At 43.9% G+C, this 24,975-nt stretch overlaps 1 protein-coding gene and 1 long non-coding RNA gene across 9 annotated transcripts in view; one reads left to right on the forward strand and one right to left on the reverse strand.

Annotated features, from left to right (window-relative positions):
* KCNIP4 (potassium voltage-gated channel interacting protein 4) overlaps positions 1-24,975 on the reverse strand; it is a 328,191-nt gene that overhangs the window by 135,323 nt on the left and 167,893 nt on the right. Inside the window, exon 1 of one of the 7 annotated variants that reach the window (XM_088658404.1) lies at positions 5,857-9,473. The exons of 4 other annotated variants lie outside the window; for them this stretch is intronic. Coding sequence is in view for 1 of the 3 variants with exons in the window: in XM_088658375.1 (XP_088514501.1) it covers positions 5,480-5,579 (100 nt within the window). In the remaining 2 variants the exon portion in view is untranslated. Of the gene's footprint in view, positions 1-5,479; positions 5,726-5,752; positions 9,474-24,975 lie in introns of those variants that run through there. 2 more of the 7 variants (XM_088658396.1, XM_088658375.1) reach the window with 2 other exon arrangements.
* LOC148687278 (uncharacterized) overlaps positions 9,423-24,975 on the forward strand; it is a 28,310-nt gene continuing 12,757 nt past the window's right edge. Inside the window, exons 1-3 of one of the 2 annotated variants that reach the window (XR_015947197.1) lie at positions 9,423-9,556; positions 14,302-14,390; positions 17,046-17,497. This is a non-coding gene — a long non-coding RNA (uncharacterized LOC148687278). Of the gene's footprint in view, positions 9,557-14,301; positions 14,391-17,045; positions 17,498-24,975 lie in introns of those variants that run through there. The other variant, XR_015947193.1, reaches the window with a different exon arrangement.

A 24,975-nucleotide genomic window follows, 5' to 3' on the forward strand; every position in this document is an offset into this window, starting at 1 on the left:
TTTGGGGGTGGGGGAGGGATGAACTTTACCCAAAGCGCCGAGATTAAAAAGCATAGCAAACAAACAAACAAAACCCATTTAAACACAGCCGATTTAAATCCTAGCTGAAGCCGCCAATCCCTCATGTGGGCATCAAGAAAAAGGAATGCAGATTAGTAATCCTTAGAAAAGCAGAGTGAGATACCAAACCAGTGCAATTGTTACAATCTGTGCTTTCATCAAGTGTGGATGATACTTGGAGATTACAGTATGAGGCAAGTGTACTCTGAAGCTTCCAGTGGATTCCTGCTTGGATCACACACTCCAGTTTAGTGACTGTGGACCTGGGAAGAGAGTGCCAGTGCCAGGCACATGCTGCTGAAATCTGTCATTTCCACTTATGTACTGTATTTGTTAAGAAGTGGTAATAAAGGTAAGACAGCATCTTAAAGACAGCATCTTAAAAAGCAGAGACATCACCTTGCCGACAAAGGTCCGTATAGTTAAAGCTATGGTTTTCCCAGTAGTGATGTATGGAAGTGAGAGCTGGACCATAAAGAAGGCTGATCGCCGAAGAATTGATGCTTTTGAATTGTGGTGCTGGAGGAGACTCTTGAGAGTCCCATGGACTGCAAGAAGATCAAACCTATCCATTCTTAAGGAAATCAGCCCTGAGTGCTCCCTGGAAGGACAGATCGTGAAGCTGAGGCTCCAATACTTTGGCCACCTCATGAGAAGAGAAGAATCCTTGGAAAAGACCCTGATGTTGGGAAAGATTGAGGGCACTAGGAGAAGGGGACGTCAGAGGACAAGATGGTTGGACAGTGTTCTCGAAGCTACGAACATGAGTTTGACCAAACTGCGGGAGGCAGTGCAAGACAGGAGTGCCTGGCGTGCTATGGTCCATGGGGTCACGAAGAGTCGGACACGACTAAACGACTAAACAACAACAACAATAAAGGTAAAGGTAAAGGGACCCCTGACCATTAGGTCCAGTTGTGACCGACTCTGGGGTTGCGAAGCTCATCTCGCGTTATTGGTTGAGGGAGCCGGAGTACAGCTTCCAGGTCATGCGGCCAGCATGACAAAGCCGCTTCTGGCGAACCAGAGCAGCACACGGAAACGCCGTTTACCTTCCCGCTTGGAGCAGTACTTATTTATCTACTTGCACTTTGATGTGCTTTCAAACTGCTAGGTTGGCAGGAGCTGGGACCGAGCAACGGAAGCTCACCCCATCGCAGGGATAAGAACCGCCAACCTTCTGATCAGCAAGCCCTAGGTTCTGTGGTTTAACCCACAGCGTCACCCGTGTCCCTAAGAAGTGGTAATAGACTGAAGTGGTAATAGGCTGTTTTGCCAGGGGTAACATACAGTATTTGGCATCAAGAAGTGGTAATAGACTGATGCCAAATACTGTATGTTACCACTGGCATAAGCTAAACATAAACAATAGCATGCCAAGTATTTGGGGAGTGGGGGGGAGAGAGATGACTATTTATATATTGTAAACTGTCCTATGATCCTTGGGTGGAGGGTGGTCTAGAAATTTAATAAATAATAACAATAATGCATTCATTTAATTTCAATTTCAACCCCACTCTTCACAACAGCTCTCTAAGCTTTAACACAATTATCTTGACATAAATTAATATTCATTCCTGTTAACCATCTTCCTAAATATTTAACTTTCTTTGCCATTCTCAAGCTAGTAAAAGGTAAAGACAAAGGACCCGTGACCATTAGGTCCAGTCGCGGACGACTCTGAGGTTGCACGCTCATCTGGCTCTATAGGCCGCTTCTGGGTCATGTTGCCAGCATGACTAAGATACTTCTGGCAAACCAGAGCAGCACACAGAAATGCCGTTTACCTTCCTGCCGGAGCGGTACCTATTTATCTACTTGCAGTTTGACGTGCTTTTGAACTGCTAGGTGGGTAGGAGCAGGGACCGAGGAACAGGAGCTCACCCCGTCGCAGGGATTCAAATTGCCGACCTTTCGATCGGCAAGCCCAAGGCTCAGTGGTTTAGACCACAGCGACACCTGTGTCCCTGTCAAGCCAGTACTTAACTCTAAATCCTTCTTCACATTATCTTTCATTTTTTCACCAACATTTTAGTTTTACTCTTCTTTAATCTAAAGCTTGGTACTTCTCCATTTTTTTAATCTCTTCCAGGGCCTTTGGAATAGATTCCAATGGTTCTCCAACAGATAACATCCCAGTGTCCATTTGGATTGGGGCCATAATCCAGTCCAGATTCCCCTTCCCTACTTCCTCTCATATTGCACCCAAAAACAAAACCTTAACATATAACTGCTTTTATTCATGACTAACATCAAGAAAAACCCCATAGAAAACCTTCTTAAGTTTCCTAACAAGCATTGTTTGCACTACTTTTGAAATATCTGTAAAAACAGGCTTCCTGTGATGGCCAATTCTACTATTCTAGCCCTGCTACCAAGACAGACTGCTTCACACACCTTTCCAGTTGTACTTTGTGCAAATATAGTGTTACCATCAAGGAACGAGCGAAACATTGGTCAAACAATGGTTAAGTATTTCACATAGTGATTATCAGAACAACAACAGAGATGTGTGTTTATGTTAAACGACAAGCCCGATAGTCTTTTCCAAGACTCTTCCAAAAGTTGCAGGGCACCACTTCCGATGTTAGGGAGACTCATTGCTTTTCCACACAGCAAAGCTCAGTAATTGTCTTGACTTTGGCTCACCTCTGCCAATGGGATGGTGGGTTGGAGACATCTGCTGGAACTTTGGGTTCCAGTCCTGAGACACATGGCCAATATGAGCATGCAGACCACGGAAATGAAGAAGGGTTTGTGTGCCTCCTCCACAAGGGTAGTATCATGAGCACCTTGGCTCCCTTTTACATACTAGGCCAAAGCATTTACAGACTAGGCCAAATGGAGGTATTGACTCACCTGGGTGGGGGTTGGAGGGGACGGGATAGGTCAGGACACGGTGGGCCAGTCACAGGGATGAGCTGGGGGGTGGGGGGAGAAGGGGGTGTGATACATCATGGATCGGCACAGGGTGGGGGAAATCACAGGGATGAGCCACAGCAACACGTGGCAGGGCTAGCTAGTAAATAATAAAAATAGGAAGGCAAATGCACCAGGAACAGCTTGCAAAGGAAGTGGGCAACTGCCTCTAAAGGAAAGCATTCTTGATGGTATCGGAGTCCCAACCCCAATGGCATAACGGAGCTTCTTGCTTTTCCATACCGAAAGGTCTAACTAAAGAGAAATATGTCCTTGAGAATTTTTATCTCAACAAACTGAAATATCCCGCTTTATCACTACCCTAAGGAGTCTCAAAGCGGCTAACAATCTCCTTTTCCCTTCCTCCCCCACAACAAACACTCTGTGAGGTGAGTGAGGCTGAGAGACTTCAGAGAAGTGTAACTAGCCCAAGGTCACCCAGCAGCTGCATGTGGAGGAGCAGAGACGCGAACCCGGTTCACCAGATTACGAGTCCACCGCTCTTAACCACTACACCACCCTGGCGTAGATATGATCATCACTAAGTAATTATCATCAATAAATCTCAGCGTAAACTTGAAGAAGTGTTCAGAAGCTTTTCACCAAAACCCCACAGCATACATGGACATATATGCTTTGGTTACATTACACAGGCATGGAAAACTATATTTTAAATTCACACTCTGTCCCCCTCTCCAGAAAAAAAACCCAACTGTATTTGTTTTTCACTTTACTAAATTCAAGTAGTGGACTATCCTTCCACTGGAAAAAAAATCAAAAGGAGTAAAAAATAATTGTACATTCTGGTGAAAAAATTAATTATTCTCGACATTATATTAACTTACATAGTTACGTTATTAAATTCATTGCACATTGCACCAACATTATATTCAAACTTTCCACCTCTTTTGAATTTTTCAAGAATGTGCTTGCAAAACACCCCTTCTGAAACTTTACCTTAACTGGAAGTCTTAAAGCGAGAGTACTGTTAAGAGAAGAAGCAAAACATACCCAGAAATACTAGAAACCTATGCTGCCAAGCCAACAAACTTAGGGGTCATACATGCTTCTTCAAAGTAAACTAAGTGTGCTTTCTCGGTCTGTTGCTTAACAACCTTACAATTCACTGTAAAACAGCCAGCATTTGCAGTGGTTTAAACCTAAGCAAATCGTACAGAAACAGAGTAGCCTATCCCATAACGTAAGAACAGTTACAAATTTGAGTGTCTACCAATATGCTTAACTTTTAAACACTGCCTTTTTGAAAGATAGATGAGTTTGTCATAGTAATCATGCCACTGAAATGAAAGTACCAGGTCCTATTAATATATCTGCAAATGTATACAGTTATTTATACCGAAGAGAATGCTTTCTTTCTAATGGATACATAAGCCTCCCCAAATAATCTTCTTTACATAAATGTGCTGGGTACCACAATTGTGGGAGTCACCATAGTCTCTAGAGCTGATTATATGTGGGTTTCCTAAACACACAGCACCAAAAACAGTCTGCCATGAACTTTCTTCTCACGTAAAAAATACCACATTTCTTTAAAGGGTTATATAAACAGGATTGCTTTAAGCTGTGCCAGAGCAGCAAACTTACATCTTGCTGGCTTTGTTTTTTTACCGGTCGGACTGTAAAACCTTAATCTACTCACAGAATAAGTTGCTGGTGTCAAGTGCACAGATAGCCTATAATGCAAGATTACAAAATATGTTGAAAGTACACTAGGACATTTCAGCTTGGTGCCTTGAAAAACTAGAGAAAACAATACCTTTTGTGTTACCTCCCATGTAGAGAAGCAGTTTCTGGACTACACTAAAAATGCAGATGATGTGGCTGAACAAAACAAAAAGATCAACTGTTTTACCGACTTGTGTTACAGCAGGGGAAAAAAACTATACAGAAACTAAAAATCCACACAATTCATTTTATGTGCTATATCCAGAATATACTGAGTTGGGTGAGACTACAATAAATAAAGCACTTGACAATGAAAATGTGAAGCTGCACAACTCTCCTCGGGCAAGGACAAATTAACTTTTCTCAAACAAAGTTTAAACGTTTTGAATGTTTACCGCACAGCATATTTCAAGCAAAGCAATTACGATCATATAGTTGCCACAACCCTCACATTTTGGAGGTGATTATTTGAAAACCTTCCCCCTTTTTTTTGCCAGCCTGTTCATACAAATTCAACGAAGCATGGCTAATACAGTTATCAGGAACATTAGACAAAGTTTTCTTTCCCCCACACCAATTCTCCTAAAGCGCTTGGAAATGTTTTCAGTGACTGTCACAGTTCAGCTGCAAGAACCCAGGGATGGGGAGGAGGGGGGGGAGCTTCCAGTTGTAGTATCTACCCCGAAATACTCCTGCTGTCTGTGCTGCCCTGAAAGTAGCATCTTAAAACGTCTCATTAACAGGTGCCCTTCATAACACTGCTCAAGAACTGCCACTTAGAGAAAGAGAAAACAGTTAGAAGCCACTCTCTTACCTTCTATGCCCGAGTCAATCAGCCCAAACTGTTCCAACACCTTAACAAAGAGCACAATCATGACCAAGACGGCTATCATTTCAAGCCCTTCTAGGTTCATGGCGAGCTAGGTCATGGTCTGGCTCAGCCACGAAGGGAAGAACTCGTCTGCCTGGCTTTCTTTGTAAAGCCATTAAAATACATTAAGAAATCTACAGCAAGGGAAAGGGTGGGGAGAGAGAGGGAGACCGGGTGACTGACTGACAGAGTGTGATGTGTTCGATCTACACTAACAGAGGCCAGAAGTGGCAGCCGGATAAAGTCCAGCCTGTCAGGATTATCCGTTTGCTCATTATCACTCTGACACACCAACAACAGCCATGCGTGCAGAAAAGTACCGATTGCCCCGGGGCCGGAGTGGTCATCCAGCAAACGTCCCTGGCAGAATATGACGCGCCTTGAAGTGATAGCAGCACGCCTGGGAATATCCCCTCCCTCCTCTCTTTTATACCAGCATCGCCGTACCGGAGCATTGTTTGGATATTCAGTTGCCTGGGTAACGGGTAACAGACACTAACTAATATGTGGACTTGCATTGGACATCGAGGGACTGGGAAGCTTTGCACCAAAGTTGCGAATGGCCAAGAGATTGATGATTAACTCTTTACATTTTCCTTTTCTGGAAACAAATGCAAGCTTCTCTATAAAATGCAAATATCCTTGAAGAACCAACCTGGGCCATAAGTGGATTTGGGCAACCATTTGCCTGGCAGCAAAATACGACTGTGTGCATGAACCCAAATTGTGGAGAGCATTTGACCACAATCAGATATCTGGAATGCAAGGTAAGTAGAGCATTCTTGTAGTTCCCAATAAAACTGGAACTGGGGACACGACCCCCCCTCCATACCACTGTCCGATATCTCAAAGCCATACAGACCTTTCTTGTACTACCACACATCTGCATTACAAAACTCAAAAGATACCATCCCAACGTTGCTTTCTAGAAAGCATGACTAAAATCTCTAGCCTTTACTTTTGAGTGAATTTAAATAAATAAAAAATGAAACACCACTACTACTACTACTACTACTACTACTAATAATAATCAGCAAGCATTTTGCTTGTGAGCTATATTTCATTGCCGGGAATGTGCTGTCCTACCATAGGTTTTTGGAATCTGCAAGTCTTGAATTGGTGACCTTTGCTTGCTATCCCTACCTTGGTAGTAGCTTGCTAGAGGATAGGATGGCTGGCCTGCTTCTAATGCAGGGGTCCCCAAACTAAGGCCCGGGGGCCGGATGCGGCCCAATCGCCTTCTAAACCCGGCCCGCAGATGGTCTGGGAATCAGCACGATTTTACATGAGTAGAATGTGTCCTTTTATTTAAAATGCATCTCTGGGTTATTTGTGGGGCCTGCCTGGTGTTTTTACATTAGTAGAATGTGTCCTTTTTATTTAAAATGCATCCCTGGGTTATTTGTGGGGCATAGGAATTCGTTCATATTTTCCCCCCAAAATACAGTCCGGCCCCCCACAAGGTCTGAGGGACAGTGGACCGGCCCCCTGCTGAAAAAGTTTGCTGACCCCTGGTTTAGAATCTGGTAGAAGAGGCGAGTCAGAAAAGTTTATTTGTAAGATAATGGCCTCAGCAGGTCAGTTTAGTACCAAAGAGTGACCCCATTTTACTTGGTCCTGTAAGCTTCTGAGTTTGGATGAGCTCCTCTCAGACTGCCCACCTTTGCCTACTTGCCCACTCACCCACTTGTCTCCAGACTGCCAAGTCGGACAGGATCTCATGCAGAGAATTCTTAGCGACTACAGAATTATAATTGCCCAGGGTCCTTGAGGGAAAGTCGGGACACTTAAACTAGTTTAAAATCTATTTACTTAAGGGATAATACATTTTCAAGGAGATTTGTCTTATGCAGTGATGTGAATAGGGCCGGTGAGCAAATCGTAAACAGGCTGTCTGACTCACCTTCAGGACAACAGATGCCGAAGTTACACACAAAAGCTTTAAGACCAACGTTCACATTTAGAGCTCAAAGCAATGCTTCTTTCTCTCCACTTACAGCAAAATCACAAAAGTAATCAATTGAAATGTTTCCAAGCGTTCATGGGAGGGTGAAGGGACTTAAGCACAACATCCCTTAGAAATTACAGTGATAGTATATCAACACTTTTGAAAGCGTTACCACATATATCAAATGCATATTGTACCTTAATGACCTAGATTAATCATAGCAGATATGCAAGCCTCGTTACAGCTACTAAAATTTCAAGCCTGTCTGACAGATCTAATTCCCGTGGGAGGGTTTCTCTTATGCCAAGAGTGGGGAAACTTTCAAGCCCAGTGGGCCTGGTGGTTGCCTCCCACAACTCTCCCAGGCCAAGTTCGGCAGCTGGGGGGGGGGGTAACATTTTTTCTCACTACATTGGCCTGAACTTTGTCAAATCTTCAGAGGCTGTGCTCAGTTCGATTGCCAGCTCTTCAGAAGCCCGGTCCAATGTACAGTGGTACCTCAGTTTTCGAATAACTTAGTTCCCAAACAACTTGGAACTCAAACATTGCGAACCCGAAAGTCAGTGTTCCAGTTTGCGAACTTTGCCTTAGAAGCCAAACATGCTCCTGAGCTTCTGTTTTCACTGTTGTGCTGCTAATTTGCGTCCCCCTCATTGTAATCAAAGCCTTTTTCCTCCCAATTTTACTGTTGCGCTGCTAATTTGCGCCCCCCCCCATTGTAATTGAAGTCTTCCTCCGTTTTTACTGTTGCGCTGCTAATTTGCATCCCCTTATTGTAATCAAAGTCTTCCATTTCCAATTGCAGTGTTCTGAGGTGATATTTGGAGCTTATATTTGGTGCTTTTGTTTTTGCTTTTTTTGTGTGTTTTTGTTTGTGTGGCTTCTCCGTTTTTGTGACTGTGGCTTGTTCTTCGTTTTATGATTGATTGATTGATTGATTGTGTGACTGCAGAAATGGATAAAAGCCCCCCATCCAAACAATGACTATCATCAGTGCAGGTAAGAAAAAAACAATAATTTTAATTTTTATCATCTACAATACTGTCTTATTTATTTTATAGTGCAGTACATTGTTTATTGCTTTCATTTTGTGGATCAATTAGGTCTCGTTCGATAGTAAAATTCATGTTAAATTGCTGTTTTAGGGGTTGTTTTTAAAAGTCTGGAATGGATTAATCCATTTTGCATTACTTTCTATGGGAATGTGCACCTTGGTTTTGGAACGGACTTCCAGAATGGATTAAGTTTGAGAACCAAGGTACCACTGTATTGTGCAAAGCAGCAATCTGAAAGTGACATCTGAAGATGACATCCATAGCTGCCAACCCTCCCTTTTTTTGCGGGAAACTCCCTTATTCCAAGCCACAGCTGTCAACTTTCCCTTTTTTTGCTGGAAATTCCCTTATTCCAGCACCGTTTCCCACTGCTATCCTGGATTGTTAGATATACCGCAGACTGTCCCCGGGACAGGTGAAGCTGCTGATCCCTTATTTTCAAATCCGAAAGTTGACAGCTATGATTACATCAGTAGCCCCTCTCAAAACGTCCTGCACTTTGAAAGGGGCTCTGAAATCCACACTGATCAGCAGTGCCTTCAAAACCCATGATATCAGGTACAGACCCTTCAAGTGTCCCTATTCTCTAGGGATAGTCCTGGATTTACAGGAAGCCATCCCAGTTTCTGATCTGATCCTGGAATGTCCCTCTTTTCCTTAGGAGATTCCTATTTTCATCAGAGAAAGATTGGAAGGTAAGGCATTATGCGACCTCTGAGCCAAGGAGATACAACCTTTAGAAGACATCTGAAGGCTGCCCTGTATAGGGAAGTTTTTAAAAAATGTTTACTGTTTTATTATGTTTTTACAGTCGTACCTTGGTTGTCGAACACCTTGGTACTCGCACATTTCAGCTCCTGAAATGAACGTTTTTTGGAAGCCGAATATCCAATGCGGCTTCCGCTTTTGTTTCCAGCACGCCTGCACAATCGGAAGCCAATCGGAAGCTTCACCTTGGTTTCCGAACGTTTCGGAAGTCGAACGGATTTCTGGAATGCATTCTGTTTGAAAACCAAGGTACGACTATGTATCTGTTGGAAGCTGCCTAGAGTGGCTGGGGAAACCTGGTCAGATGAGTGGCGTATAAATAATAGAAGTTATTATTAAATCGGACACCCCTATTTTCACCAGAGAAATGTTGGAAGGTTTGCAGGTGTAGGCCAGGTAGGCATTGTGTGGCTGAAATGGCAGATCAAATGGGGAGACCTAGCAGGCCTATTTAGACCTGCGGGCTGCAGGGTCCCCATCCTAGGGCTGTCTCCCCTATGAAGCAGGATCCATAGGTGTAGCAGTGATCTTAGATTGATGTCGGCAAACCGCATCAAATAGAAAGCTAGCTGTCAAAACCCTCAGCTGTCAAACGCATACAATAGTTTTAACGTACAGCGCTGGCAAACCTTCCTGTACGTCAGTATGCATAAACACGCATTCACAAGTTGGGTCAGAGGGACATTAGAGGGCAGCAGGTCACTACTGGACTGGCCAGAGTTGGGAGGATCCTGATGGAACTGGTTAGAGCGAATTAGAGCAGGGGAGGCTGGTCCAAGCCTGAAGGGTCAGATCCAGGTTAGGAGGAAGACAATGGGAAAATGGTGAAGTTGGGGGAAAACACCAAGAGTCACAAGATGGAGAGGAGGGGGATGTTTAAAGAGTAGGCATGTGACAGGGAGAGGTCTGAGGAGTATGTGAGGACCAGGCACTTCCTCTATGGTGGAGTTTTGGGGTGTTGGCAGGATGTGACCTATCAAGGACACCACCTCTTTGGGGCTTGACCAATTGTCATTGGATAAAAGATGCACCTCTAGTTAATCATTGACAGTTCTGAAAATTTACAATAAAAGGGGGCGCCTGATTTTGTTCTGGGCGACCTTCCAGATATACATTCTGTCTCCCGCTGTGTTCTTTATTGCGCGCTCCCCACACATAGGGATAGCAGAAGGAATGCATCACTTTCTGCTGCATCCAAGGAATGCATCACTTTCTGCTGCAGCAGTGGTGGCTCTGGTATACTCCTCGGAGGTCGGATCTGCACCCTACCCCTGATTCCACATCTTCTTGGAAATATAAGGTGCTCCTTGTCTCCTCCCACACTTAAGGAAGATATGAAAGGGGCTGCACTCTAGGGTCTCCTGCATTCTGTACCCACTTGGCATGTTTCAGAGCATGCTACAACCCCCCCCTTCCACAACAGCCTTTGATTCCCACATCAACTGTTGGATAAGGTTGATTTGATTCCCTCCTCCCTTTTTTCAACTCTTCCTTACTTCCTGGTGGTGCCATTTGGTGGTTCACCTCAGGTCAGGGCCGTCTTAAGCGCCCCTGGCGCCGTGGTGCGCCGGATCCCTCCGGCGCCCTCCCGCCCCCGTTTCCCAGTGCGGTGGGTGGGTGGGCACAGCGCGCAGCGCGGCTGCCACAGGCGCTGCTGGCACAGGCGGGCAGGCACAGTGCGGTTTCCGTGGGTGCAGCTGCGCGGCGGACCGGCCAGCCAGCAGGTGGGCACAGCTCGTGGCGCCCTCCTGGTGGGCCGGCGCCGTGGTGCCCTGCGCCACCCAGCCTGGCCGTAGGGCCAGCCCTGCCTCAGGTACTAAAATGTCTTAGGCTAGGCATCCCCAAACTGTGGCCTCCAGATGTTTTGGACTACAATTCCAATCATCCCTGACCACTGGTCCTGTTACGGTAGCTAGGGATCATGGGAGTTGTGGGCCAAAACATCTGGAGGGCCACAGTTTGGGGATGCCTGTCTTAGGCCCACACCTGCTTTAGGTACACAAAACTCAGAACTCCAGATAGTAATCACCAGCACTTTGCATTGGTCCTAGAAGCTACTAGACAATTGGTACAACTGCAAACAAGACTGACATGTTTTCAGCAACTCACCCTCATCAAGAAATAAGCTACCAGAGTTTACAAAAATACAGCTTCTAAATTGTCTGTAAAAGATAGCTTGACAAAGAGTGCATAAAATCCAAATGCATAAAGCTAATGAGCTGCCACTTTAAGGTCACAAACTTCTGCCTCACAGAGATATGTTGAGTCCCATTGTTTAAATGCTTGACTTCAAAAAAACACAAAGCAAAGACCTAACAGAAATAGTTTAAAACTAACTTAATAAATGTTAGCTCAAGCCAGAGCCAGTTTCAGCCCATGTAAAAGTGCTACTTAATAATAAAAATTAAGAAGAATGGCTGAGTAGCAGATTCATCCATCTTGTTATTGTTGGTATCCTTCTCCTAGATGGGCTACCTTACCAGGCTGATGAGCCCCACCTGCCCCCCACGTCCCTCTACAGCACATGCAGAAACCGCCTTCTTGGCTGTTGGACCCACTACTGGTCCCGTCCACTCAATCTGCTGGATCCTGTCTTCACGTATAGGGGAAGTCCCTACCAACTCACCGAGGGTTTGAGACCCATTGGCCACGCTCACCTGGTTTAGCCAGCCAGTTGAAGCCATTCGCAAGGTGTGGCTGCTGTCACAAGTTGACAGGTTCTGGGAGCCACAGGTGAGAGCTGAGTGGAGGGTGAGGACCAAAGGCGGCCAAACAACGTCAGAAGGAGCAGGTACTACCCCACCCCATACACCCCACCCACTAAATAGTAGATAAACAACTACACCCCCCCCCCCCCGATTTTAACCTTCTGATCTTGTGTCAGATCAGCTGTAACAAAACAGCAGAGGGGGTGCAGCGTCTTCCTTCAGTGATGGTCGGGCCATCTCTCCTCTCCCTTCAGAGGGGAGCAGTAGCAAGGCAAAACAGGAAGATGGTAGCAAAGGTTTCGCCACCCCCCCCCCCCGCCACCCCACCCAGTGACTCTTATATGGATGCTGTCATACGAAACTTCTACCAATCAAGAGTTTGAACCCTCCTGAAACAGGATGTTCCGTGCTCAAATATGCTACTAAGTCCAAAGAATTTACCGATCTGTTTGTCCCACAATGAACTTGCAAACTCTCATGATGACTGAAAGCATCACAGTATTTATAGCTTTGCCATCTCTATTCTTATATTATGGTAAATCTTAGAGGATTAAATGGAAAGGATTACAAACAAGAATAAATAGTTAAAGATCTGCGCAGGGTCTTGTTCTAATTTTTCTTTAATCCCAAAATACCAAAGGATTTTGATTTTAAAAGTAAAAATAAAAATAAATTCTGTTTCATGTATACAGCATGCACTTTGTTTGATTTTATTTTTATGAAAATTAGCTATTTCTTTTTTGCTGCTGTTGATTTTAATCACCCTTTAAACATTTTACATGCCTGATTTGGCTGTGATTTTTATCAATAATTTTATTTTAGAAAATCAAGTTACCCAGTATATTCTTGCAAACCACAACCACTTGATGCTACTTTATTTTTATTTTTTGTAAGTAAATCTTTCTGTTGAATCTGCCCGTTGTGCAGCTAAGTGATATTAGAATCTGGACTTAATGGTTTTAATGCTCCCCCCACTCCCCGCCTTGATTGCACTTTTCTTATCCTCCTCCACCCCCACCTCCTGATTCAACAAACATTGGCCAAACCACAAAAAAGTGGGAAAGAGGTACTCTGTCACAGAGTCAAGGGAGTCCAGCCCAGGCACGCCTCTGGAGTCTCCCCTCATTGTTGATCCCAGGCTTCCACATTAGCACTTGCTTGTGTTCTGTTGGTTTATAGTCATCAACAGGTTTACCACTCCTATCAGCCCATCACCCATTCCCATAACCCCCACCCCCACCATCTGAATATACATAAGGGTCTGGCTGCTTCTGTTTCAGTGTATCTGATGAAGTGTGCATGCACACGAAAGCTCATGCCAAAATAAAAATTTAGTTGGTCTTTAAGGTGCTACTGAAGGATTTTTTAAAATTTTATTTACATAATCACTCCCAATCAGATTATTTGTTCTAATCAGGACTTTCAAGCAGAAGCAGCCTTTTTCACAGTTAGAAATCTTTATTTTGTAGCTGGAAGATTAAAGCTGTGTGTGTGTGTGTGTGTGTGTGTGTGTGTGTGTGTGTGTGTGTGTGTGTGTAGTTTGTTTGATCCTCTAACTAACACATAAAGGGGACAAATCTAGGCATCAAAGTCACCTTGAAGTCATGTGCTGGGCAGATAAGGATGTAGTTGCTAAGATTTGCTTGCCCCTCTTGCTCAAATGGCTAGAAAAGCAATTGCACGCTTGAGAGAAATTTTACTTAACCCTTGTATTTAACACACTCCCTCCATCACTGCAAGGGCTTATGAATATGAGAACCTCCCCTTTCTCCTTGACTTCTATTAGGTTTCCACGTGGGCTTCTCAAGTCATAGCAATGAATTCTCCTGGAGAGCAAAACTGTTCCCATCACCAACTAGGAGAGAAGACTGGTTGTTCTTCTTTCCTACTAACCCCCAGTCAGGGGAAGGGCAGAGAACACAGAGCACGGATTTACAAATGGCTCTTTTCTTCCAGAATCACCCATCCATTGAAAAACATCTCATTAACATAGACCACTCTGCCAGGGCCATCAAAGTAATCTCTGGAGGGTCAGCTTGTTCCATTAACCCTCTCCTCACCAAATCTCACACTCACAACCAAGAATCATGGGGCTCTGATAGCTTCCTAAACTTATAAACACATGTTCTTTAAAGGGGGCATTGTTATTTCATTGCCTCAGTAGCCCTCAGTGCGCATTGAACTGAATTTTGCACCTAGAAATCTCCAAGTCTACCAAACACCTCCTACACTACATATTAAGACTGTTACAAACAGCAGACTTTGAGACTGCTTTTTTCATTCCAGGCTGAGGAAACATTCTGGAGCACTCGGGAGCTTGCTCTCAACTTTGCAGCATTGAATCGTGGCTATCTGGATTCAGCTGGAGCAACATGGTAACCTATGATATTCATATAAAAGCTGGCTATCACTAACATTTTCCCCCATGCACTTGTGAACCAACAAATGGTTACAGGTATGCCTTGATGTTTAAGAGGAAGTGGCAGTGTATTAAAAATAAATATGAAGTATAAGAATTGTTTCCATACATGAAGCAGATGTTCACAGAAAGGATTCCCCCATTAGTTGCAATCAGGGTAACATTTCAGTAAGGGAATGTATGCTCTCAGAAGACTTGAAATGTGCTACAAAGCAACTTCATAAAGCACCAGAAGATATATCCAATTTATACCAAATGGGAATACAAGAGGTTAAATTGTATAGATCATAAAATAAGGCACCCCTGGCACAAAACCTGCAAGTCTGAGATCAAAAGAACATGTTGAGTACAAGGCAGAGGAAGTTATGAAAAAGTCATACATTTCTGTAAAGGCTCAGCACTGAAGAGTAAAAATGGAGTCCCAAAAGGGTTTCTTCATAGAAAAAGGAAAGGAAAATTTAAACTCTTCCCTGGTCTCCTTGCTGGCCCTAGCAGGACCAAACTTGGCCAGTTAGCCCTGGCGATTACTTGACGTTTACTAAACTGGGTTTCCCCCCAAAAAATGACCCTGAATTTTTTGAATTTTATTGACATGGATGCTATACTTACATTGTAATCTATGCTGTTTTTAAAGTCTCTTTTAATTAATGTTTCATATTTGCTGTTAGCTGCCCTGAGCCCGGTTTTCAAATCGGGAAGGGTGGGGTATAAATAAAATTTATTATTATTAAAGGGTGCAGCCTCCTCCAGCACACCTTTAACATCATATTAATTTGAGAGTTTCTCCTTCCCAAAGGCTTCTTTCCATTGATCCAAACAATGTTATATGCTCACGGGTCTTAGCACATAATGAAGTCTAAACAGCTTTATCTATTCTGCTGTGTCTAGTGACCTATGAAAATAGTTACTGAGTGTACACATGCAGTGCCACTGAAAATACTATCCTTTGCATCTGGAAAAAATATTCTTCCCCCAGATAAACTTAAATGTCCAACCCTCATCAGGCTGATACTCTCCCCTCCTGTCTCCTACTCCAACTGGAGGAGATGAGAAGCTTTCATTTCTGTTTTTAGTAAACTATAGTTTGTTGTTATGTCTGAACCTGGAACTGTGGATAAGTTTATCTATAGTTTGACAAAACTAGCCAGAACTAGAAACCATGGATTGAAGGTGTCTTTTTTAAACCATAAGACTAGCCACCGTTTGTATATAAAATGGAAGCAAAGACTTCAAATTTCCTCAAAAACCCAAAGCTGATCCACAGAAAGCTAGACTATAGTCTTAATGTTACAAGTACAGTGGTACCTCGGTTTATGAACACAATTGGTTCCGGAAGTCTGTTCATAAACTGAAGCGTTCATAAACTGAAGCGAACTTTCCCATTGAAAGTAATGGAAAGTGCATTAATCCGTTCCAGACGGGTCCGCGGAGTACTCAACCTGAAGCGTACTTAACACGAAGCATGGGTGTAATTGGTTCCAGAAGTCTGTTCATAAACTGAAGCGTTCATAAACTGAAGCGAATTTTCCCATTGAAAGTAATGGAAAGTGAATTAATCCGTTCCAGATGGGTCCGCGGCGTTCGTAAACCGAAAATTCGTAAACCGAGGTGTTCATAAACTGAGGTTCCACTGTATGTATAAAGTTAAACACAGTCATAATGTATCTGTTACTTATTTGCTGCACAGAACACGAATGGGCACAAGTAAAGTGGTACTTTGGTTCTCGAATTTAATCTGTTCTGAGAGTTCATTCGACTCCCAGAACCGTTCGAAAACCAAGGTGTGGCTTCCGATTGGTTGCAGAAGCTTCCTGCACTCAATCAGAAGCCGCAGAAGCCATGTCGGACGTTTGGCTTCCAAAAAACGTTTGCAAACCGGAACCCTTACTTCCCGGTTTGTGGCATCCAGGAGCCGATTTGTCCGGGAGCCAAGCCGTTCGAGTACCAAGGTACCACTGTAACAGAAACTTATAAAATACCACTGCGGCAGGAAGGTAAATGGTATTTTCATGCACTCTGGCTTCCATCACAGTGTTCTGTTGCACCAGAAGCGGTTTAGTCCTGCTGGCCACATGACCTGGAAAGCTGTCTGTGGACAAACACCGGCTCCCTCAGCCTGAAAGCGAGATGAGCGCCGCAACCCCATAGTCACCTTTGACTGGACTTAACCGTTCAGGGATCCTTTACCTTTCTACCTTTACAAACATATGAAGCCTTTAGCAGCTTAGGACTAAAGTACTTGAAGGAAGTACTTGCCTTCCCTGGTAACAGCCAACCTGAGTTTTATTATCTTCAGGTGATGCCCTGCTTTGGTTCTCTCGGGGAACATGTCCTGGGGTGGAGGGGTTGGGGTCTAGAGATGCCATACTCTAAAGAGGGGGAAAAAGAGGACAAATTTGCCGACTTCTACTTTTAACTATGGATCCCTATGATGACTCATTTTACATACCCAGGAAAAAGACGACATGTCCTGGAAAAAGAGGACAAATGGGAACGCTAGGTATCACCAATATGGACAGGGGCTTCTCATTTGGTGACACCCTTGCCACCTGCCCTCCATTTGGAGAAAGTGGGGCAAAAGGTTGGTTTACTTTTGTTTTTTTTGCCACAGGATTCTCAGTCTATGCAGTTTGTCACTCAGGCAGAGACTGAATTCCCCAGTGGCTTGGCCCCCGAACCTACTTCACTCCCTACATTCTTCTTGGCTCCAGAAGACCAGCCCAGGATCGATGTTTCATTGTGGACTAGCTGTTACCCTGAGAGAAATAATAGCCAAAAGTGATGAAGAATTCTCTCTCTCTCTCTCTCTCTCTCTCTCTCTCTCTCTCTCTCTCTCTCTCTCTCTCTCTCTCTCACACACACACACACACACACACACACACCAAATCAGCTTCATTTTTATCTAGCTTCAAAGAAGTTTCATGGAATGCCTCATAGCAATCTTTAAATTTTCATAAATGGCAGAGACATGAAGGGTCCTATCATACGTTTCAGAAAGAAAATCGTCCTGTTATGATTCTCTTTGCCTCTTTTTTTTTTATTATTAAAAACGCTACTTGGTCAGGCTACTGTATTCATATGGAAAAACTTAACAAGTAGTTAATTCCATTTTAACAAAACTACCGGTACCTAGATAGAGAGTGGTAACCAAGGTAAAGATAGAATCAGACTATGTCCACAGAATTCAGTAGGTTTACACTGTGCATGACCAACTGTAGTTTGTTATCATCCATAATTATTATCCAGACAGTAACAACAGTTTTGTACAAAGTGATATATATTGGTACACTTGTTGGAAAAGTATACTGTTTTGCATTTTAAAATGTTCATAGTTCTCTCTCCTGTAGGGAAATGATTACTAATTTATTTTTGAAGCACATAAGTATTATAGTTATGCTATGTGATCAGCATATGACACCAGAGGACAGTCTGTTTGATCCACTTTTATGGATTTTTAAAAATAGAACATTTTATTTACCTTGAACCAAAAACAGGTAAGGCAGTTTAAAAATAGACCAAAGAACATTTATGAATCCTGATGTGTTTTAGGTAAAACACTCATCAAGGTCATGTCAAGAAAGTATGTGATTAAATTTCCACATATATATGAGAGTGGACTCTCTTCTGGTTTCAACTGACACCTATTTCAACTTTAGACTGTCACTACAAAAAGAGTTCCATAGCAACTACGTTTGTACCGAAGAGACTGTAGAAGGCCTATACAGTGGTAACCTCAGGTTACAGACGCTTCAGGTTACAGACTCCGCTAACCCAGAAATAGTACCTCGGGTTAAGAACTTTGCTTCAGGATGAGAACAGAAATTGTGCTCCGGCAGCACGGAGGCAGCGGGAGGCCCCATTAGCTAAAGTGGTACCTCAGGTTAAGAACAGTTTCAGGTTAAGAACGACCTCCAGAATGAATTAAGTTCTTAACCCGAGGTACCACTGTAATGTTACCAGCTGCACTGCCCAAAACAAAATAATATTTGCAAGCTTTTCTCATTGGAAGGGCCATTGGTCAAACTACTCCACCCCCTCCAAAAAAAAGTTTCACTAAGAAACAAATATAGCATGCTCACCTCTGATTAATTTTCTAGGCTTGTGATTGGGCATCATTCAGCCAGGAACAAAAGGCAGAAGCAAAGACACACCATTTCCCTCAAAATTATTTAATTTATTTATTCAATTTGTATACCACCGTTCATCCAAAGATATCAGGGCAGTTCACAGGTTTGGCTAGATGACCTTCAGGGTCCTTTCCAACACCACAATTCTATGATTCTATGAAACTTTGGGTCAAAACAACTTCTAGAGATGAATGCACCTCAAATATATTGGTAAATGTCTGTTGCGAAAAATAGAATTCTTTGTATTTATTTAAGTATATATTGAAGCAAGGGGAAGAGGAATAAAATAAAACAGGTATTTTGCATCTGGGGAGTCCCGAATGGTGTAATGATGGACAGTTCATCACTTCTTCTCTCCCTTTGCCTTTCATTCTTCATTTGCTGCTCTCAGAGCTATGCAAATGTATTCAGATTTATGCAAACAGCTGGGAGTACATTTACACTTACATATCCCCCTTTCTGTTTTCAATTAGGAGGCTGCTGGCAAGCACCTGCCTACTTTTATTGGCTATGCAAAGCTATTTAAAACCCGCCTGCCCCTTCCAATGATGTGGGCTAATAGGTTTCACACCACGAAATACATCTTATCCGTTGCAATTAGAGCACAGTGAGCAAAATTGAGCAAGAGAAAGGTGTTCCAAAGGATGCAGGCTTCCGCGGTAACCCCAGCAACGGCGATGGAACCGATCCCTTAACTCCCTATTCACCTTCCGTTTTGTGCCAGCAAGCCATGAAAACGGCCCGGCATTTCACACTATTTATAGAGTATCCTCAGCTGTTACAGATGACAGAAAGAGTGAGACACATTGAGAGAGAGAGTGTGTGTGTGTGCTGTTAAGAGTGATTGTACAAATGGCCATTTCCTTCTGAGAGCAAAGCCTTGGTATAAATGCACCAAGGTTTACTAATAGCCTGACCTCCGAGGAGCCTTTCACTCTCTCTTATTAAGAACAAATTGCATAGAATTGACCTTGACCCATAAGCAGACAGTGTATGCTAAGAATAACTCAAAAAAATGCTGCATCATTTGCTATAATGGTACCAACAAAAGGAATGGTGCTTTTGCCAAGACCTGGTCAAGGATTTCATGTACCAGACCCTCCAAGTGTGTCTGTTTTGAGGATAAGATCGTTTGCATCCACCAAGACCTTGATTCTGCTATTATAGGAGATGAATCTTGTGGGATGTCCAGAGAACAGTCTAGTCCTGTTGTGTTGGATGAGTTTCAGTTGATAAGGCTTGATAATGTGGGCAAGGTGCTCAGATCGGTCAGCGCAACCGCTTGTGCTCTAGACCCGTGCCCCTCTTGGCTGATAAAAACCAGCAGGGAGGGAACAGCGGACTGGGCCAGTGAGGTGATCAATGCCTCTATATGAGAGGGGGGTGGTCCCTGCCTGTTTGAAGGAGGCAGTGATAAAACCACTCCTTAAGAAACCTTCCCTGGATTTGGAAAACCTAACTAACTACTGGCCACTTGCTAATCTCCCTTTCCTGAGCAAGGTTGTGGAGCAAGTGGTCGCAGACCAGAGCCAGGCGCTTTTGGAAGAAACTGATTTTCTGGATCCATTTCAATTGGGGGTTAGGCCCAGTTTTGGCGCAGAAACTGCTTCGGGCGCCCTGTATGATGACATCTGTCAAGAGAGACACAAGGGAAACATGCCTCTGTTAATTCTACTCGAACTCTCAGCGACTTTCGATTCCATCAACCATGGTATCCTTCTGGAGTGACTGTCCGAACTAGGAGTGTGTGGCACCACTTTGCAGTGGTTCTAGTCCTGCTTGATGGTCGTTCCCAGAGGGTGTTGCTTGGGGAATGTTTTTCAGCCCTGTGGAAGCTTCAATGTGGGGTTCCGCAGGGCTCAATCCTATCCCCTATGTTGTTTAACATCTACATGAAACTGCTGGGTGGGGTTATACATTGTCAGCAGCTGATGAAACTTGGCTCTATTTCTCCTTTACATCTGCACGTGATCATCAGAGATAGATCATCAGAGATGCACGTGATCATCAGAGATCTACAGCCTCTCCTGGACAATGACAGCTCCCTTTCTCAAGCTCTGGGAGGAAGACCTTTCATTGCCTACAGACAGCCACCCAATCTTAAACAACTCCTCACCCACAATAATACAACCACCAGACTTAACATGGACACTGGTACCAGAGCCTGCAATAAACCCAGATGCCAACTTTGCTGCCACATACACCCGGACAACATCATTACTGGCCCCAACAACATCCAACATACCATCTCAGGACTATTTAATTGCTCATCGTCTAACATTGTGTATGCCATCAAATGCCAACAGTGCCCTTCAGCTCTCTATATTGGACAAACAGGCCAAACCCTACGCCAAAGGATAAATGGACATAAATCTGACATCAGGAACCACAAGACAGAGAAACCAGTAGGAGAACACTTCAATCTCCCAGGACATTCTATACAAGATCTCAAAGCAGCTGTTTTATTACAGAAAAAATTCAGGAACAGACTGGAAAGAGAAGTTGCTGAATTGGAACTCATTACCAAGCTTAAAACCATGGAGCCACCTGGGATGAATAAAGACATTGGATTCTTATCTCATTATGCATGATCAAACTTTCTTTAGCACCTCAGCCCTTGCTTCCCCCCCCCCCAGGACCAATTGCAGTCATCATCAGTCATTAACAGCCATCTACAGGTTTACCACTCCCATCAGCCCATCACCCATTCCCATCACCCCCACTCCCACCCTCTGAATATACATAAGGGTTTGGTGGATTCTGTTTCAGTGTATCTGAAGAAGTGTGCATGCACACGAAAGCTCATACCAAAATAAAAACTTAGTTGGTCTTTAAGGTGCTACTGAAGGAATTTTTTTATTTGCATGTGAGGCAGTAGAAGTGCTGGACAGTAGAAGTGTTGCCTCTGTAATGGACTGGATGAGAGCCAACAAACAAACTCAATCCAGATAAGACTGAGGCACTGTTAGTGGGTGGTCCCCTAGACCGGATGGATGAGTGATCGGCTGCTCTTGATAGGGTTACACTTCATCTGAAGGAGCAGGTTCGTAGCTTGGGGGTACTCCTGCATACTTTGCTGTCAATCGAGCCTCAGGTGGCCTCAGTGGCCCAGAGTGCCTTCCATCAACTTCGGCTGGTGGTCCAGCTACGCCCCTGTTTGGACAGGGATAACCTAACTACTGTTGTCTATGCTCTGGTAACCTCAAGGTTAGATTACTGCAATGCGTTATACGTAGGTCTGCCTCTGAAGATGGTTCAGAAACTTCAGCTAGTGCAGAATTCAGTGGCCAGGTTGCTCACTGGAGCAAGACGGTCTGAGCACATTACACAGATCCTGGTGCAACTGCACTGGCTACCAATTAGTTTCCGGGCCCAATTCAAAGTTCTGGTTTTGACCTTTAAGGCCTTAAACAGATCAATACCTCAAGGACCGTCTCATTCCATATGAATCTACCCAGACCCTGAGATCATCTTCTGAGACCCTTCTTCATGTGCCTTCTCCTCGAGAGGTCCAGAGGGTGGCAACACGAGAACAGGCCTTCTCTGCAGTAGCTCCCCATTGGTGGGATGCTCTCCCCAGGGAAGTTTGCCTGGCGCCTTCATTGTACAGCTTTAGGCAAAACCATTCCTTTTTAACCAGGTCTTTGGTTGATTTGATTGACATCCTATGCCCTTTAAAAAATTTTTAAGGGGGGTATTATTGGGTTATTTTGCTTATGTATTTTGTGATTTCCCCCTTTTTTCCCCTGTGAACCGCCCTGAGATTCCTGATATAGGATGGTATATCAATTCAATCAATCAATCAATAATATTTTATTTTCCAGGGGCATTCCTGGATTTACAGAAGCTGTCCCAGTTTCTGATTTGATCCTGGAATGTCCCACTTTTCCATAGGATGTTCCCATTTTCATTGGAGAACTGCTGGAAGGTATGAAGTTATCTGATCCCCAAGCCATTTGAAGGAAGCGCTATATAGGGAAGGGTTTTTTATATTTAAAAAATGTAATGTTTTATTATGTTTTTATATACATTGGAAGCCACCCAGAGTGGCTGGGGCAAACCAGTCAGATGGGCAGAGTATAAATATTATTATTTTTATTTTGGAATAGATCGCCCCTATTTTCATCCAATAAATATTGGAAGGTATGATGTACTATATACTGGTTAGGCACATTTCCTGATGGTTATTATGGGTTAGAGCCCACCCCCCACCCCCAGGATGTAAAGATCCTCAGATCAAGACATTCGGCATTCTTTTCTCAGCCACCTATTGTGGCATTCAGGCACTATAATGAGTGAGCGTAAGATGGTCTAGAAGCCTCAGTGATAATTATCAGTAGAGATAGTTACAGATAGGTAGCTGTGTTGGTCTGCCATAGTCGGGGGGGGGGAATAAAAAAATTCCTTCCAGTAGCACCTTAGAGACCAACTAAGTTCGTCATTGGTATGAGCATTTGTGTGCATGCACACTTCTTGTGCAAGAAGCGTATCTGAAGAAGTGTGCATGCACACGAATGCTCATACCAATGACAAACTTAGTTAGTCTCTAAGGTGCTACTGGAAGGAATTTTTTAAATCAGTAGAGATATCATGGAAGTGCAGAACTTGATGTGAGGAAGAACACAGAACTTGAAAGCTGCATCCACGCTCCTTTTCTCCATAACATGCAGTTATAGAAAGAGAATACACAACATCAGTTCGCAGAGAAGGGCAGACATGATGCCACCATATTGTGTTCTGGACCAGTGCTGGATGCCAAGGAGGAGGGGGTACAGCTAGTCAGATGTAGTTAGGAAAACAAAACAAAACAAAACAAAACAACAACACCACCACAAACTGGCTAGTCAATATAAAACCAAAATTACTGGAATTATAGCTAGAATAGAGATGGGCTAGTAACCATTCAAACAACAAACATATTAAGGTGCCTTGTGCAAGTCAAGATCTGGAAATACTCTGAACATGGAATGGATAAAAGTACACAACTGTATCTAAACAAATGCACAGTAAATGTTATATAGACTGGATTAATGAACAAGTGGCATGAGTTCAAACACAGAACGGCAACCCCGTGCCGCCACAATGGTGAGGGTAGCTCGAAGGAGAATATGAAAAATGTTCAAAGCTGCTTATCAAAGATGAACTGGATGGAATGTTCTTCAATGGATTTCGAGTTGGAAACACAAAGCTGTGTGCATGGATCAATCACGGGAAGGTGAATCACCACCCTGATGGGAATAACACAGGTGGGCGAAAGAAAACCTGTTTTCTGGATATATTACAGCTTTCGCTACATGCTTCATCAGTCCAAAGAGCCAATCATACAAAACAGTTTTGTGAGTGCCCACAGGCCCTGTCCCTACCTCTCTCCACCTGGTCTAGGGCGGGGCCTGGAAGGCCTCATAAAGGACTGCTGCCGCTGCTCTGCTGCTGGTGCTGCCCAGGACTCTTCCTGCTGTGAGTGCCCACAGGCCCTGTCCCTGCCTCCTTCCACCTGGTCTAGGGCGGGGCCTGGAAGGCCTCATAAAGGACTGCTGCCGCCGCTCTGCTGCTGGTGCTGCCCAGGGGAACTTGAAACAGCACAGAGTTCTTTTTAAAATGCTTTTAAAAGAATTTTTTATGTTTTTATCTTCTTTGGGGTGGTAGGTGGGAGGGATTTTTAGTTGGGGGTGGGAATCTGTTAAATTTTAGTGTATTTGTAATTTTTATTGTTTTTGGTTTTATTGTTTTATTGTGTTTGGGGTGGTAGGTGGGAGGGATTTTTAGTTGGGTGTGGGAATCTGTTAAATTTTAGTGTATTTGTAATTTTTATTGTTTTTGGTTTTATTGTTTTATTGTCTTTTTTGTGTTCTTCTTTTGTTGAGTTCTTTGCTGTTTTTTACAGAGGTTTTATTTTGTTTTTAAGGGGAGGGGTCAGGGCTGCCCGGGAGGGGGTCCCAGCAAGCAAAATGGCTGGGGCAGATTCCACAGGGGGGTGTGCACTGGAACAACCGATCTCAGTGGTCACGGGTAGGAGGAGGAGTTACGCTAAGACCAGACCATGTCATTACCGAGGAGGCAGACTTAGTCGTTGTCTGAGGACTATCCCTGCCTCCAGGTCTGGTCCTGACCGGACGGATATTGGAATAGGCAAGGGATACCCACATGACCTGAAGGTGCTGCTGTGCAATGCCAGGTCGATGATGAATAAGACCACCGCCATTCACGACCTGATTGTGGATGGAGGATTTGACCTGGCATGTGTGACAGAGACCTGGTTGGAGGAAGCCGATGGGCCCGTTCTTGGCGCTGCTTGCCCACCAGGTTTCTCTTATGCACAGCAACCCAGGCCATCTGGGCGGGGAGGGGGGGTTGCAGTGATTTTTAGGAAGTCATTAGTTTGCACCAGGCGTCCTATTGGGAAGACCCAGTTCT

Source organism: Zootoca vivipara, chromosome Z1 (assembly GCF_965207765.1).
Source record: "Zootoca vivipara chromosome Z1, rZooViv2.hap1.1, whole genome shotgun sequence".
NCBI classification, from domain to species: Eukaryota; Metazoa; Chordata; class Lepidosauria; order Squamata; family Lacertidae; genus Zootoca; species Zootoca vivipara.